At 45.1% G+C, this 16836-nt stretch overlaps 2 protein-coding genes across 3 annotated transcripts in view; both read right to left on the reverse strand.

Moving 5' to 3' along the window:
• LOC124146999 overlaps positions 1-16375 on the reverse strand; it is a 39965-nt gene extending 23590 nt beyond the window's left edge. Inside the window, exons 1-7 of one of the 2 annotated variants that reach the window (XM_046517587.2) lie at positions 15412-16375; positions 11223-11438; positions 9769-10012; positions 9507-9669; positions 7720-7862; positions 7309-7459; positions 6800-6942 (exon numbers count right to left, since the gene is read on the reverse strand). In XM_046517587.2, coding sequence (XP_046373543.2) covers positions 6800-6942; positions 7309-7459; positions 7720-7862; positions 9507-9669; positions 9769-10007 — 839 coding nt within the window. In that variant the 5' untranslated portion in view covers positions 10008-10012; positions 11223-11438; positions 15412-16375. The remainder of the gene's footprint in view (positions 1-6799; positions 6943-7308; positions 7460-7719; positions 7863-9506; positions 9670-9768; positions 10013-11222; positions 11439-15411) is intronic. The other variant, XM_046517586.2, reaches the window with a different exon arrangement.
• On the reverse strand, positions 10108-10971 carry LOC125372579 (extensin-like). Its single transcript, XM_048383008.1, has one exon. The coding sequence runs from the start codon at positions 10969-10971 to the stop codon at positions 10108-10110; it is 864 nt and encodes a 287-aa protein (XP_048238965.1).
• Positions 16376-16836: the final 461 nt, after the last annotated feature.

Below are 16836 nucleotides of genomic sequence, written 5' to 3' on the forward strand. Positions count from 1 at the left end.
CTGAGTGGGTTGTGGGTACTCGCTTACATGCCATGACTAAAGTAACACTAAGTGTGTTGTGGGTACTCGCTTACATGCCATGGCTAAAGGAACACTAAGTGGGTTGTGGGTACTCGCTTACATGCCATGGCTAAAGGAACACTAAGTGTGTTGTGGGTACTCGCTTACATGCCATGGCTAAAGGAACACTGAGTGGGTTGTGGGTACTCGCTTACATGCCATAGCTAAAGGAACACTAAGTGTGTTGTGGGTACCCGCTTACATGCCATGGCTAAAGCAACACTGAGTGGGTTGTGGGTACTCGCTTACATGCCATGGCTATAGGAACACTAAGTGGGTTGTGGGTACTCGCTTACATGCCATGGCTAAAGGAACACTAAGTGTGTTGTGGGTACTCGCTTACATGCCATGGCTAAAGGAACACTGAGTGGGTTGTGGGTACTCGCTTACATGCCATGGCTAAAGGAACACTGAGTGGGTTGTGGGTACTCGCTTGCATGCCATGGCTTAAGGAACACTGAGTGGGTTGTGGGTCCTCGCTTACATGCCATGGCTAAAGGAACACCGATTGTCTGCATGTGTTGTGGATACTCGCTTACATGCCATGGCTCAAGTAACACTGAGTGGGTTGTGGGTACTCGCTTACATGCCATGGCTAAAGGAACACTGAGTGGGTTGTGGGTACTCGCTTACATGCAATGGGTAAAGGAACACCGAGTGGGTTCTGGGTACTCGCTTACATGCCATGGCTAAAGGAACACTGAGTGGGTTGTGGGTACTCGCTTACATGCCATGGCTAAAGGAACACTGAGCGGGTTGTGGGTACTCGCTTAAATGCCATGGCTAAAGGAACACTTAGTGGGTTGTGGGTACTCGCTTACATGCCATGGCTAAAGGAACACTGAGTGGGTTGTGGATAGTCGCTTACATGCCATGGCTAAAGGAACACTGAGTGGGTTGTGGGTACTCGCTTACATGCCATGGCTAAAGAAACACTGAGTGTGTTGTGGATACTCGCTTACACGCCATGGCTAAAGGAACACTGAGTGTGTTGTGGGTACTCGCTTACATGCCATGGCTAAAGGAACACTGAGTGGGTTGTGGGTACTCGCTTACATGCCATAGCTAAAGGAACACTAAGTGTGTTGTGGGTACCCGCTTACATGCCATGGCTAAAGGAACACTGAGTGTGTTGTGGGTACTCGCTTACATGCCATGGCTAAAGGAACACTGAGTGGGTTGTGGGTACTCGCTTGCATGCCATGGCTAAAGGAACACTGAGTGGGTTGTGGGTCCTCGCTTACATGCCATGGCTAAAGGAACACCGATTGTCTGCATGTGTTGTGGATACTCGCTTACTTGCCATGGCAAAAGGAACAATGATTGTCTGCGTGTGTTGTGGATACTCGCTTACATGCCATGGCTAAAGGAACACGGATTTGGTTGTTGGTAAACGCTTACATGCCATGGCTAAAGGAACACTGAGTGGGTTATGGGTACTCGCTTACATGCCATGGCTAAAGGAACACTGAGTGGGTTGTGGGTACTCGCTTACATGCCATGGCTAAAGGAACACTGAGTGGGTTGTGGGTACTCGCTTACATGCCATGGCTAAAGGAACACTGAGTGGGTTGTGGGTACTCGCTTACACGCCATGGCTAAAGGAACACTGAGTGGGTTGTGGGTACTCGCTTACATGCCATGGCTAAAGGAACACTGAGTGGGTTGTGGGTACTCGCTTACATGCCATGGCTAAAGGAACACTGAGTGGGTTGTGGGTACTCGCTTACATGCCATGGCTAAAGGAACACTGATTGTCTGCATGTGTTGTGGGTACTCGCTGACATGCCATGGCTAAAGGAACACTGATTTTCTGCATGTGTTATGGGTACTCGCTTACATGCCATGGCTAAAGGAACACTGAGTGGGTTGTGGGTACTCGCTTACATGCTATGGCAAAAGGAACACTGAGTGGGTTGTGGGTACTCGCTTACATGCCATGGCTAAAGGAACACTGAGTGGGTTGTGGATACTCGCTTACATGCCATGGCTAAAGGAACACTGAGTGTGTTGTGGGTACTCGCTTACATGCCATGGCTCAAGTAACACTGAGTGGGTTGTGGGTACTCGCTTACATGCCATGGCTAAAGGAACACTGAGTGGGTTGTGGGTACTCGCTTACATGCAATTGGTAAAGGAACACCGAGTGGGTTCTGGGTACTCGCTTACATGCCATGGCTAAAGGAACACTGAGTGGGTTGTGGGTACTCGCTTACATGCCATGGCTAAAGGAACACTGAGTGGGTTGTGGGTACTCGCTTACATGCCATGGCTAAAGGAACACTGAGTGGGTTGTGGGTTCTCGCTTACATGCCATGGCTAAAGGAACACTGAGTGGGTTGTGGATACTCGCTTACATGCCATGGCTAAAGGAACACTGAGTGGGTTGTGGGTCCTCGCTTACATGCCATGGCTAAAGGAACACCGATTGTCTGCATGTGTTGTGGATACTCGCTTACATGCCATGGCTCAAGTAACACTGAGTGGGTTGTGGGTACTCGCTTACATGCCATGGCTAAAGGAACACTGAGTGGGTTGTGGGTACTCGCTTACATGCCATGGCTAAAGGAACACTGAGTGGGTTGTGGGTACTCGCTTACATGCCATAGCTAAATGAACACTGAGTGGGTTGTGGGTACTCGCTTACATGCCATGACTAAAGTAACACTAAGTGTGTTGTGGGTACTCGCTTACATGCCATGGCTAAAGGAACACTAAGTGGGTTGTGGGTACTCGCTTACATGCCATGGCTAAAGGAACACTAAGTGTGTTGTGGGTACTCGCTTACATGCCATGGCTAAAGGAACACTGAGTGGGTTGTGGGTACTCGCTTACATGCCATAGCTAAAGGAACACTAAGTGTGTTGTGGGTACCCGCTTACATGCCATGGCTAAAGCAACACTGAGTGGGTTGTGGGTACTCGCTTACATGCCATGGCTATAGGAACACTAAGTGGGTTGTGGGTACTCGCTTACATGCCATGGCTAAAGGAACACTAAGTGTGTTGTGGGTACTCGCTTACATGCCATGGCTAAAGGAACACTGAGTGGGTTGTGGGTACTCGCTTACATGCCATGGCTAAAGGAACACTGAGTGGGTTGTGGGTACTCGCTTGCATGCCATGGCTTAAGGAACACTGAGTGGGTTGTGGGTCCTCGCTTACATGCCATGGCTAAAGGAACACCGATTGTCTGCATGTGTTGTGGATACTCGCTTACATGCCATGGCTCAAGTAACACTGAGTGGGTTGTGGGTACTCGCTTACATGCCATGGCTAAAGGAACACTGAGTGGGTTGTGGGTACTCGCTTACATGCAATGGGTAAAGGAACACCGAGTGGGTTCTGGGTACTCGCTTACATGCCATGGCTAAAGGAACACTGAGTGGGTTGTGGGTACTCGCTTACATGCCATGGCTAAAGGAACACTGAGCGGGTTGTGGGTACTCGCTTAAATGCCATGGCTAAAGGAACACTTAGTGGGTTGTGGGTACTCGCTTACATGCCATGGCTAAAGGAACACTGAGTGGGTTGTGGATAGTCGCTTACATGCCATGGCTAAAGGAACACTGAGTGGGTTGTGGGTACTCGCTTACATGCCATGGCTAAAGAAACACTGAGTGTGTTGTGGATACTCGCTTACACGCCATGGCTAAAGGAACACTGAGTGTGTTGTGGGTACTCGCTTACATGCCATGGCTAAAGGAACACTGAGTGGGTTGTGGGTACTCGCTTACATGCCATAGCTAAAGGAACACTAAGTGTGTTGTGGGTACCCGCTTACATGCCATGGCTAAAGCAACACTGAGTGGGTTGTGGGTACTCGCTTACATGCCATGGCTATAGGAACACTAAGTGGGTTGTGGGTACTCGCTTACATGCCATGGCTAAAGGAACACTAAGTGTGTTGTGGGTACTCGCTTACATGCCATGGCTAAAGGAACACTGAGTGGGTTGTGGGTACTCGCTTACATGCCATGGCTAAAGGAACACTGAGTGGGTTGTGGGTACTCGCTTGCATGCCATGGCTTAAGGAACACTGAGTGGGTTGTGGGTCCTCGCTTACATGCCATGGCTAAAGGAACACCGATTGTCTGCATGTGTTGTGGATACTCGCTTACATGCCATGGCTCAAGTAACACTGAGTGGGTTGTGGGTACTCGCTTACATGCCATGGCTAAAGGAACACTGAGTGGGTTGTGGGTACTCGCTTACATGCAATGGGTAAAGGAACACCGAGTGGGTTCTGGGTACTCGCTTACATGCCATGGCTAAAGGAACACTGAGTGGGTTGTGGGTACTCGCTTACATGCCATGGCTAAAGGAACACTGAGCGGGTTGTGGGTACTCGCTTAAATGCCATGGCTAAAGGAACACTTAGTGGGTTGTGGGTACTCGCTTACATGCCATGGCTAAAGGAACACTGAGTGGGTTGTGGATAGTCGCTTACATGCCATGGCTAAAGGAACACTGAGTGGGTTGTGGGTACTCGCTTACATGCCATGGCTAAAGAAACACTGAGTGTGTTGTGGATACTCGCTTACACGCCATGGCTAAAGGAACACTGAGTGTGTTGTGGGTACTCGCTTACATGCCATGGCTAAAGGAACACTGAGTGGGTTGTGGGTACTCGCTTACATGCCATGGCTAAAGGAACACTGAGTGGGTTGTGGGTACTCGCTTACATGCCATGGCTAAAGGAACACCTATTGTCTGCATGTGTTGTGGGTACTCGCTTACATGCCATGGCTAAAGGAACACTGAGTGGGTTGTGGGTACTCGCTTACATGCCATGGCTAAAGGAACACTGAGTGGGTTGTGGGTACTCGCTTACATGCCATGGCTAAAGGAACACTGAGTGGGTTGTGGGTACTCGCTTACATGCCATGGCTAAAGGAACACTAAGTGGGTTGTGGGTACTCGCTTTCATGCCATGGCTAAAGGAACACTGAGTGGGTTGTGGGTACTCGCTTACATGCCATGGCTAAAGGAACACTGAGTGGGTTGTGGGTACTCGCTTACATGACATGGCTAAAGGAACACTGAGTGGGTTGTGGGTACTCGCTTACATGCCATGGCTAAAGGAACACTGAGTGGGTTGTGGGTACTCGCTTACATGCCATGGCTAAAGTAACACTAAGTGTGTTGTGGGTACCCGCTTACATGCAATGGCTAAAGGAACACCGAGTGGGTTGTGGGTACTCGCTTACATGCCATGGCTAAAGGAACACTGAGTGGGTTGTGGGTACTCGCTTACATGCCATGGCTAAAGGAACACTGAGTGTGTTGTGGGTACTCGCTTACATGCCATGGCTAAAGGAACACTGAGTGGGTTGTGGGTACTCGCTTACATGCCATGGCTAAAGGAACACTGAGTGTGTTGTGGATACTCGCTTACATGCCATGGCTAAAGGAACACTGATTGTCTGCATGTGTTGTGGGTACTCGCTTACATGCCATGGCAAAAGGAACAATGATTGTCTGCATGTGTTGTGGATACTCGCTTTCATGCCATGGCTAAAGGAACACGGATTTGGTTGTGGGTAAACGCTTACATGCCATGGCTAAAGGAACACTGAGTGGGTTGTCGGTACTCGCTTACATGTGATGGCTAAAGGAACACTGAGTGGGTTGTGGGTACCCGCTTACATGCCATGGCTAAAGGAACAGTGAGTGGGTTGTGGGTACTCGCTTACATGCCACGGCTAAAGGAACACTGAGTGTGTTGTGGATACTCGCTTACATGCCATGGCTAAAGGAACACTGATTGTCTGCATGTGTTGTGGGTACTCGCTTACATGCCATGACAAAAGGAACACTGATTGTCTGCATGTGTTGTGGATACTCGCTTACATGCCATGGCTAAAGGAACACGGATTTGGTTGTGGGTAAACGCTTACATGCCATGGCTAAAGGAACACTGAGTGGGTTGTCGGTACTCGCTTACATGCCATGGCTAAAGGAACACTGAGTGGGTTGTGGGTACTCGCTTACACGCCATGACTAAAGGAACACTGAGTGGGTTGTGGGTACTCGCTTACATGCCATGGCTCAAGTAACACTGATTGTCTGCATGTGTTGTGTTTACTCGTTTACATCCCATGGACATCTTCCCGAGGCAAGAGAATTAATTGACTATAAAAGTCTAGTTTCCACCCTTGCCGAACTAGGCTGGTATTTTGGAGTTACGTATTGTCTGGACTAACGAGTCTATGCATAGTCCAATCAAAATCGTGCACCGAAATCCGGTTCGTAAACTGTCGTGCAATTCGTTGTCAGCAGATATTTTCCAAATCCTTTCATGTTTTTAATCAAGGTGCTCACGTGAGTTGATGCATTTCGCGATGTAAGATACACATTGTATCACAATATAGATCTTGATTATCGATCAGATCGTCCTGAATGGGCGCCACCATTTTGTGTGAAGCAAACGCAAGTGACATGAGAGGTGGAATCTGATTGGTCCAGAGGCTTGGAAGGGACGTAATTGGTAATAGCCACTGGTGGCGCAACGATCGAGCCCAGTAATTCCAAGATAGTTCGGCAAGGGTGGAAACTTGACTTTTAAAGTCAGTTAACTCCCTTGCCTCGGAAAGCTGGCCATGGCTAAAGTAACAATGATTGTCTGCTTGTGTCGTGGGCTCTCGCTTACATGGCTAAAGGAACACTGCGTCCTGCGTACTAGCGTGCCATGTCACGGCAAAAGGAACAGTGATAATTATAGCACAGGTGCTACTCACCCGACGGCTGACAGCAACATCTTAAGAAGATCAGTTACACTCTTGAGCACCTTCTCAGACTCCTCGGTGGTGAGGTTGAGGTTGCAGATGATGTCTTCAAGACGCTTCAGGAAACGTTTGTACATCTTGGGGTCAACGATGTCCTGAACAACGGATGATTACATGCTTTAATCTCTCTCTCTCTCTCTCTCTCTCTCTCTCTCTCTCTCTCTCTCTCTCTCTCTCTCTCTTTTCTCTCTCTCTTCTATCTCTCTCTCTTTCATCCAACCTCTTCTATTCTCTCTCTCTCGCTCTCTCTCTCTCTCTCTCTCTCTCTCTCTCTCTCTCTCTCTCTCTCTCTCTCTCTTCCATCCAACATCTTCTATTCTCTCTTCTCTGACTCTCTCCTCTCCCTCTATCCTCCATCCAACCTCTCTTTAATTATCTTTTATTCTCTCTTCTCTCTCCCTCTCTCTCTCTCTCTTCTATCTCTCTATCGCTCGCTCTCTCTCACACTCACACGTTCTCACCTTGAAGATGTTCCTGTCGTATATATACCACAGACTATGTGGAATGCGGTGGTGGATTTCCTGGACTTCCTTTGAACGAGTCAGGAACGTTAACTCATGGTAAATGTACAATTCTATAAACTCTGTCTGCGCTTCCGTGAAAGCTTCCTCTCTGCAATTAAGAAATTCCAAATTCTAAATTCCAAGGGAGTTGGAAGGTGATGATGATGTGGCACCATTTATTGAAATTAAAACGTCATGAGATATCACCATAAAGCTTTCAACCGAGCACTCTTTAGTTTTCAGTCTCTTACTATGATAATGTGAACCTGCGAAGTGTGAGTATATTTGAAACTGTCGCAAAATATATCCGCGTGTGCTAAATTTGTACATGTGAGAGTAGGATCAAAACATTTACAATCTAGTACTCACCTGAAGCAGTCTCTGTCAACGATGTAATCGATGGCATTACCAAATGTGATGTCGAACCTCTCTCTGTCAGGACCAGGCTCCCGGCTCCTGTACTCCCTCATCAGAAACCGTACGTGACTCTTCAGCTTGTCTCCTGTGAGGTCCTGAAAAGCATTTTTTTATAATACTCGTGTATGTTGTAAAGGGAAAACCCACACCCAACCACATTCAAAATGTGATGTTCATAATCCCCGGCTTCGTCGTGTGCAACGGCGCGTGTTACGCAGATACGTCAGTCAGTCAGAATGGCAGTCATGACAGTTATCGTGTGACTGTTTTCACCTTCTAAACACATACGTCAGTCAACATGGCAGTCATCGTGTGACTGTTTTCACCTTCCCAACACATACGTCAGTCGGCATGGCAGTCATCGTGTGACTGTTTTCACCTTCTAAACACATACGTCAGTCAACATGGCAGTCATCGCGTGACTGTTTTCACCTTCTTAACACATACGTCAGTCAACATGGCAGTCATCGTGTGACTGTTTTCACCTTCTAAACACATACGTCAGTCGGCATGGCAGTCATCGTGTGTCTGTTTTCATCTTCTAAACACATACGTCAGTCAACATGGCAGTCATCGTGTGACTGTTTTCACCTTCTAAACACATACGTCAGTCAACATGGCAGTCATCGTGTGACTGTTTTAACCTTCTAAACACATACGTCAGTCAACATGGCAGTCATCGCGTGACTGTTTTCACCTTCTAAACACATACGTCAGTCAACATGGCAGTCATCGTGTGACTGTTTTAACCTTCTAAACACATACGTCAGTCAACATGGCAGTCATCGTGTGACTGTTTTCACCTTCTAAACACATACGTCAGTCAACATGGCAGTCATCGTGTGACTGTTTTAACCTTCTAAACACATACGTCAGTCAACATGGCAGTCATCGTGTGACTGTTTTTACCTTCTAAACACATACGTCAGTCAACATGGCAGTCATCGTGTGACTGTTTTTACCTTCTGAACACATACGTCAGTCAACATGGCAGTCATCGTGTGACTGTTTTCACCTTCTAAACACATACGTCAGTCAGCATGGCAGTCATCGTGTGACTGTTTTCACCTTCTAAACACATACGTCAATCAACATGGCAGTCATCGTGTGACTGTTTTCACCTTCTTAACACATACGTCAGTCAGCATGGCAGTCATCGCGTGACTGTTTTCACCTTCTAAACACATACGTCAATCAACATGGCAGTCATCACATATCTGTTTTCTTCTGAACACATACTATACATTTAGCATTTACTGACACTAAAATCAAGTTTTATCCAAAACTGTGATGATAATGATGGATGAAAACTATTCATTTTTTTATTTAAGGTTGGCGGTTTACAAACGTATGTATTATACTCCACTGCAGAAAGACCAGGGAGTGTGTTGAAGCCCTTTACAGATGTAAAACCATGTACATTGGGAAATGTTGCACCTATTGTATCAATGTAGTGATGACCAAAACAATATTAACCACTAACTCATTTTGATGAAAACGAGGCACACGTATGAAACTATTTTCGAAAAGTATTTTTTGGAATGCCAATGCCTTCCGGTCATAAAGATTTGAGATGTTATGTGATTTGTGAGGATATCTCTCACCGTAGAGATACAACGTGTCGTACGTACGTGATAACGTGTAGTACGTACGTACTTTATTCTAACCCGGATCTTCACGGGCATTGGTGAGGAAAGTCTCATAATACCCCTCACTATACAGATGCAACGTGCACTTACATGATAATACTCTTTAAACCCAAATCCACTGTTGCCAAGCATCACGCTCCACAACTGCATGTGTGTCGTCCCCGGACCCTGCTGGATCAGTTCGTGGAGGAAGTCGAAGCAAAAGTCATGGATGCGGGACAAGGATTTCATCTTCCCATTTTCCATCAAATCCCTGAAAAATAACTCTTTGGTGTCGAAACGTAGGAAAGATGTATGCATGTTTTTTATATGATAAAAGACATGGAATTCCAGGAAAATGTTCAATACTCACTCTGACCAAGTCATCAGACTTTCCAGCACATCTTTAGCGAAATAATACTGATCAGAACTCTCTCCGGGGAGGTCGGGCCGACACACCCCCTTCCTCAGCAACCTGAACGCCCCAAGGAGATCCTCCTCGTTCACCACCGCCTCGTACTTGTCGGAGTCGTTCCTCTGCTCATCGCTGAATTCCTCTCGTTGGTCATGGCCCGCCGTCATGAAGTTGAACCTTCGTACCAGGTGCTCCATCGTCACTGTAGATGTATTGAGTGTGTGAGTGAGTCAACGTTATATATAACATGTCTTGTCTGAAAAACACAGAGCGTAGTCACTGTACATACCATTCAAATCAGTCGACCACTAACAACATTATCTTCGAGGGGCTGTGGGGGTGGTTGGTTGGTGGTAGGGGTGTGGGGTAGGTTGGTTGGTGGTAGGGGTGTGGGGTAGATTGGTTGGTGGTAGGGGTGTGGGGTAGGTTGGTTGGTGGTAGGGGTGTGGGGTAGGTTGGTTGGTGGTAGGGGTGTGGGGTAGGTTGGTTGGTGGTGGGTGTGTGGGGGTGTTTGGTTGGTGGTAGGGGTGTGGGGTGGCTGGTTGGTAGGGGTGTGGGGGTGGCTGGTTGGTAGGGGTGTCGGGGTGGTTGGTTGGTGGGGGTGTGGGGTAGGTTGGTTGGTGGTAGGGCTGTGGGGTAGGTTGGTTGGTGGTAGGGGTGTGGGGTAGGTTGGTTGGTGGTTGGGGTGTGGGCGTGGTTGGTTGGTGGTAGGGTTGTGGGGTAGGTTGGTTGGTGGTAGGGGTGTGGGGTAGGTTGGTTGGTGGTTGGGGTGTGGGGGTGTTTGGTTGGTGGTAGGGGTGTGGGGTGGCTGGTTGGTGGGGGTGTGGGGGTGGTTGGTTGGTGGTAGGGGTGTGGGGTGGCTGGTTGGTAGGGGTGTGGGGTGGCTGGTTGGTAGGGGTGTGGGGTGGCTGGTTGGTAGGGGTGTGGGGTGACTGGTTGGTGGGGGTGTGGGGGTGGCTGGTTGGTAGGGGTGTGGGGTGGCTGGTTGGTAGGGGTGTGGGGTGGCTGGTTGGTGGGGGTGTGGGGGGGTGTGGTTGGTGGTGGGTGTGTGGGGGTGGTAGGTAGGTCGTAGGTGGTGAGTAATGGTTTGTGAGTGGTGGAAGATAGGTAGAAGTTGAGTTGGAGTGAGTTGTGTTTGTGACGGGAATATGGAATAGCCATTGAGTGAGTATACTCAACTGTAGAACTAGTTCTCTCTCTAGAGGAATGTTCATAATGTATTATTGCAACAGCCGCCTTGTGAATGTCTCCAAAGACCAGATGTACAGACTCCAGAAGCGCCAGAATTCAAGAGTTGTTTGCAGAACAGCTAAAAATCAACTACATCACTCCTACCACGGTTCGCACTGAGTACTAGAGATCATTCTGAGTGCATACACGTTTCAAAAACAAATATCTTACTGAACTCTTACCACTCTACTCTCCTCAGTGAACCCTCCGATCTCAACAACAGAAACTATTTTCTATTCAGAAAATCAGAACATCCACGTTTGACGAAAGAACCGTCTTCTATTCCGCAGCGATTCTATGGAACTCTCTTCTAGATAATTTCTTCTGCCATGGCCGCTTCTATATTTTCTCTGCGTTTCGCTCTGACCCATGGGTAGCTAATGATATTTATCTGTGAACTGTAATACAAAGGTCCTCCGTATTGCGTTTATATTATGTAATGACCTGTTGCCACAACACAACATAACATACTCTATATATATCAAGGGTCGATATCACAAACATGGCATGAAAGTACACTGGTTTCTAGACGTACATCCTGTAAGAGTATGAGTAAACAAATGCCTTTGTCATATTTTAGGAATCCTCAAAGAAGAAATCGATTGCAATAGACTATAACCGGCTACCGTCGTCTCTAGGAATTTAGCGACACAACATGTGACCATGTTTACTATAAAACGTGTTTTCTTTACAGGCCGTGTGGTTTCTTTACAGACAGGCGACGTATACAATAAAGAATTGAAAGGACTGACGTCGCATGGCAGAGGTACTGCTGTAGAAGCGTCAGGCAATAAATATTTACTTTTTCAAGCATATTGTGTGAATGGCGGGTGCTATCGGTAGAGCAAGACATGCTTACCTTTTTCGCGAACACCTGATTTTCAGGGGTCCATACATATAATTTCCACAGATATTTGGGATCTGTTTCGGCAGATATATGTTATATTTGACGTGTTTTATATGATCTAGCACCTTTGACAGTGCCGTACCTGTGGTAGTTTGCGTTCGAACCCTGTCCTCGCAGTGATTCATGCAGTGATTCATGGTTATGTCGATGTCATACCACGCATCACACTCCAACCTCTGATTGGTTCATGAATCATGAAAACAATTAATTGCCCAATAACTTGAGATTAAATACTAATCGCCTGATCAGATGATACTAGAAAAGACAAGATGTACTCGTTTAGCGTGTTTATCTAACCAACAAACGTGTTAACGTACATAATTTGAAAGTTCTGACGATTCAAATATGTGGTTAAACTCTATCATCACTTCGTTGCCAGAGAAAGTGACGTATCATAAAAAATAAAAGGACATTTAACAAATTTAACAGTGTGAGAATTTGCGTTGTTTTTCACTATAAAATGCGATTGGCAGTAAAATAAAAACGACAAAACTCTTTCCTTATCCATGAGAACAAAAAACAGCGTCGACTGTACGACAATATTATAAGCAAGCGTTTATGAATCACTATCAAATAGTGATGATTCCAGGTTTTCGCGAAAAGTGAGCGTATCCTGCTCCATCGGGGGCATCGTCACAAACACATGCAAAGGCAAGTCAAGTGTTCACTTGAAAGTCAAAATAAGGAATTGCATCGGACATCATCAAATTTGAAAATGTCCTCTACTCTGAAACATTTTGAAAACTCTACTGAAGCCTTGACTGTTTTAATATTGATCAACCAATTTCTGAGAAAGAGTCGTATGACGCTCTTTGGGATCGTGGAAGACGGAGCATGCTCGAGTGTATCTTTAAAGTTGTGCAATGAACACCCCAAGGGCTGGAAATCGACATAAGGGGAAAGTTGACGATTGGAAAGTTGAAGTCATACAGTGGAGAGTGGTTTGTCACTCTGAATCTTTATGCGTAGATCCAAATATGAAACAGATGAAGCGGTCTCACTGGTCTCCTTTATTTCTAGTTCAGGTGGGTAAATCGGTGGAAGGGAATTGGCTATTTGAAGGTTATTGAATGGTATCCGACCATCGATATACCTGAAGCTTAGGTTCAGCTTCTTGGCCAAATCGCCTTGTTTTGACTTTGGCAATCCGAGCAGAAATTCTGATTCATATGCAAAAAGAAACGGATCAAAATTAAAAGTAGCGCAATTGGTGCCCATGCAGATACCAACTTCAAACACGACGCAAAAAGTCGTTATTTATTTATTTGAGCAGTCTTTATTTGAAAGAGTATAAATATACTCGGAAAATAGAATAAGGATTCGCTATTGACATTGTGAAGAGACTAAAGTTGTTTGAAGAGGCGGTCCTTTTGTTTATGTTGTGTTATCAATATATACATATTGGGGCGTGTTATTACGCATAGTCTGACCGTGACACCGCGACAAGTAAAGTGAAATTGGCTCCTTCGTGGGGTGGAAATACAGCTCTTCTGAACGTTAGAACAACATATTCAGGAGGTTCCCTCATATTAAGCCGTTTGGTGACTCGAGTCCACCCCTCACTGTGTAGTAATGTAATTTCTCTACGCATTGTGTAGCAGCTGAAAATCTGTAAAATGCATGAAAACTCTTTCTTCACTTTTATTCTAAAACTTTTGACTTAGAAATATGGTTTGTTTCACACATGCCTTTTCTCTTTATGTTTCTTTAACATTAATGATGAAGGGGCGTTGGGGTAGCCTAATGGTTATACTGTTCGCTCGTCACGCTTACGACCCTAGTTCGATTCCCCACATGGATCAAAATGCGGCGTAAAACAATACCCAGTCACTGATGATGAACACCGTCATATGACGTACGTCACCATGCCCAACTATGTAAATACCAACAAAACAAGGGAGTCTTTGTAAGTATCCCTGGTAAAACATGCCTTATCCATGTTATCAGTCAACTCTGAAGTGTGTCCGATGTCCTTAATACAATAAAGCGTGCCGGCATGGAATACTTTGTCTGCAGGCTGTATATAACGGTTGCAATGTTTGTTCACGCGACTGTTGCTACTGGCATTGTTCTTAGTGTATTACTTCCAGATGCATCAATAACCCAATTCCTTCGACACACAAAATGCCAATTTTATCCGAAACTCATATAAATATATTGAATTAGGGTGTTGGAAATGAAAATATAAACATTGACAAGAGACAAAACACGAATCAAAATACAAATGATTGATTATAGTATGGACGGTACTGTTATGAAAATAACAGGCCGCTTGGCGTGTTGTTCGCTTGTTCTGCACAGAGTTACTCCCCTTTCCTACTCCCCTTCCTATATCTATCTGTGCTGCAATCATTGCTTTTTTAAATAGACCCATCTGATTAGTCTGAATGATAGTGAGTGAGTATGGTTTTACGCCGCTTTTAGCAATATTCCAGCAATATCACGGCGGGGGCCACCAGAAATGGGCTTCACACATTGTACCCATGTCGGGAATCGACTCGGGTCTTCGGCGTGACGAGCGAACGCTTTAACCACTGGGCTACCCGACCGCCCAAGATAAATAAGGGTAAGCCCTCCTTATTTTAGATTTTATATCCAAGTCAGAAATATGAACAACAAGTTTTGCGAAGTGACATAGCTGCACAGCTTGTTCAGGGTGGCTGACAGTCATGTACATTACAATGAGGAGTAGCGTCTAATAATTAATGGCAGTTAAGTTATTCGAGAGACATACAAGTCATGATATTTAGACAATGGTTGTCTTGAATCTGTCGCTAAGTCAGATGTATCGTAATTCTATCCTTAAAATCGGCTAGTCTAGAGAAGTGGACAGGGCAGTCTTTTATGTTCGTATTATCTATTTAATCTAGGAATTATGATTTCAACTAATCATCATTTTCTTAGATAATCGTATGTCTACCAACAGGAGAAAAAGTGCTGCTCTTCAATTTTTATTGAAATGTATTTCGGTGACATTGTTTTCAGTGAATATGCAGACCTGTAATTATAATGTTTTCTCACAATTTTTACTGTAACTTCATGTGTGACCCGTTCAGTGTGACCCATTATCAGTTGTGAGTCTCTATTGCTGTGTGTGTAGGCCACGTTTCCCTACGTTACAGACAAGTTATGCTGTGCTTAGAAGGAAGGTTGAACAAATACATATAATTATGCTTCACCTATGCTTGTCTAACGGTAATTAATATATATAGGCAACATTTAACATCAAGTTGTGATGGATAACACACAGAAAGTATCATTGTATGAAAAAGACAAAATTATTTAAATGCCAGTAAAGACAAGATATTTATGGATAACAACCCTTTATTCTATTATGATGCGAAATTTTGGTACAGGTCCTAATACCGTTGATAACGGTAAAATATCACGTCTTTACTGTTATTTACCAACTTCTAAAGAAGACAGTCAAACAGTTAGATGTAAATGTCTATGTCCATATTTACCTATGACTTCAAGTTACGCTTGTCGAGTCAAGTCGTTGTAACCGCTAATCCAAAACAGCACACAATAACCTCCAATCAGTAGTGTGTTCAATATCCAGATAAAGAGTATATTAACACCATACTGTACGCCGCACAAGCTCCGTACGGATACGGATATACAACCGTCGTTTAGTGTTAATGCTCAGCGGGGACCGCTACACAGGTCGGTGTGTCACAAACACCAAGCCCTCGTCACTGTCGGCGGAATGACAAGCCTCGAGATAGCTGTCTCTACCGGACTGCAGTCATTCAGTCAGCAAATGTTTGCTACCATGGCAACATGTAAACAAATAAGCAAATTGACAATGCAGTACTACTTCATAATACAACGAGGCCGCTAGTATCTCTTTTATGTTCTTCTCCCATGGACCCGTTGCTGAATTACTGGCGCATATAAATACGTATTCAAGAGAATTGCGAAATGTATTGAACGGAATAGAACACACAACATATTCATGTAGTGCAACAATGCTCATGGCAAGAGGAGGTAAATCTTCCTGCAATTATTCTCAAAGCTATAGTTTACCACACCTCGGAGGGTCGGTTCAAAATCCCATCTCTAAACTCATTGATTAACGCAGAAAGCGGGAAAATCAGCGTACTTCACAAACTAGGGTAAAGGTTGCGTGCGTATTTCATAACCTGCTATTTTTAGAATTGTCGTCGAAGTTGAGTTACATTGACGAAGTCAACAGTTATTCTTAAAACTATCAATACAGCCGAATACGCGGTTGTAAATAGTTTTCTTCTCTTCTGCAATCATTTGTTATAATTTTCAGTGTGTTGTAGATGTAGTTTATAAGGGACAATATATAAAAAAATAATTCAATCGGACCCCACCCTATTTCTATTAGCGGTATGCAGTTTTTACATAACTACGCAGTTACTTCCCTTCGGACATGTTTCACCAAGCTCCTTCCCAGCGCGTGACACCTTCGTTACACTCCCGATAACATAGTATAGAGAGCTCCGGGAACGTACTATCGCTGTGAGGAGCTTGATGTTTCACAAACACAACAGTATTTGTTTTTAACGGTCGAGTCAGTATACGTCCCTTTCCCAGACCAGGCCTCAGAGCTACGTTTATCGAGAGGTATGCCTGTTATACTCGCGCGTGTAGTTCAACTATACTGTATTTAAGCTTCCGCACGACAATACGAAATGCGCGGCTATCTATAGACAAATCCCAGTCAAATTATAACAATTCCATACATTTTTGTCTGAATAAATATTATGAACGCAGTATTCTTTTATATATAATATGTATATATACTTACTCGATCAAGCTCACTCAATTTTAACACATTTAAAGCCATTATTTCTTTTATCTGTACTGTTAGTGAGGTGACGATTGAGATCATCTGTGATTTGATTCAGTCTCTTTAG

The sequence above is a fragment of the Haliotis rufescens genome, unplaced genomic scaffold, assembly GCF_023055435.1.
Source record: "Haliotis rufescens isolate VD_foot unplaced genomic scaffold, xgHalRufe1.0.p SCAF_1, whole genome shotgun sequence".
Taxonomy (NCBI): domain Eukaryota; kingdom Metazoa; phylum Mollusca; class Gastropoda; order Lepetellida; family Haliotidae; genus Haliotis; species Haliotis rufescens.

Excerpts from the sequence above, each read along its gene's own strand:
- LOC125372579 (XM_048383008.1), bottom strand. The coding sequence starts at position 10,971 with ATGGCTATTCCATATTCCCGTCACAAACACAACTCACTCCAACTCAAC.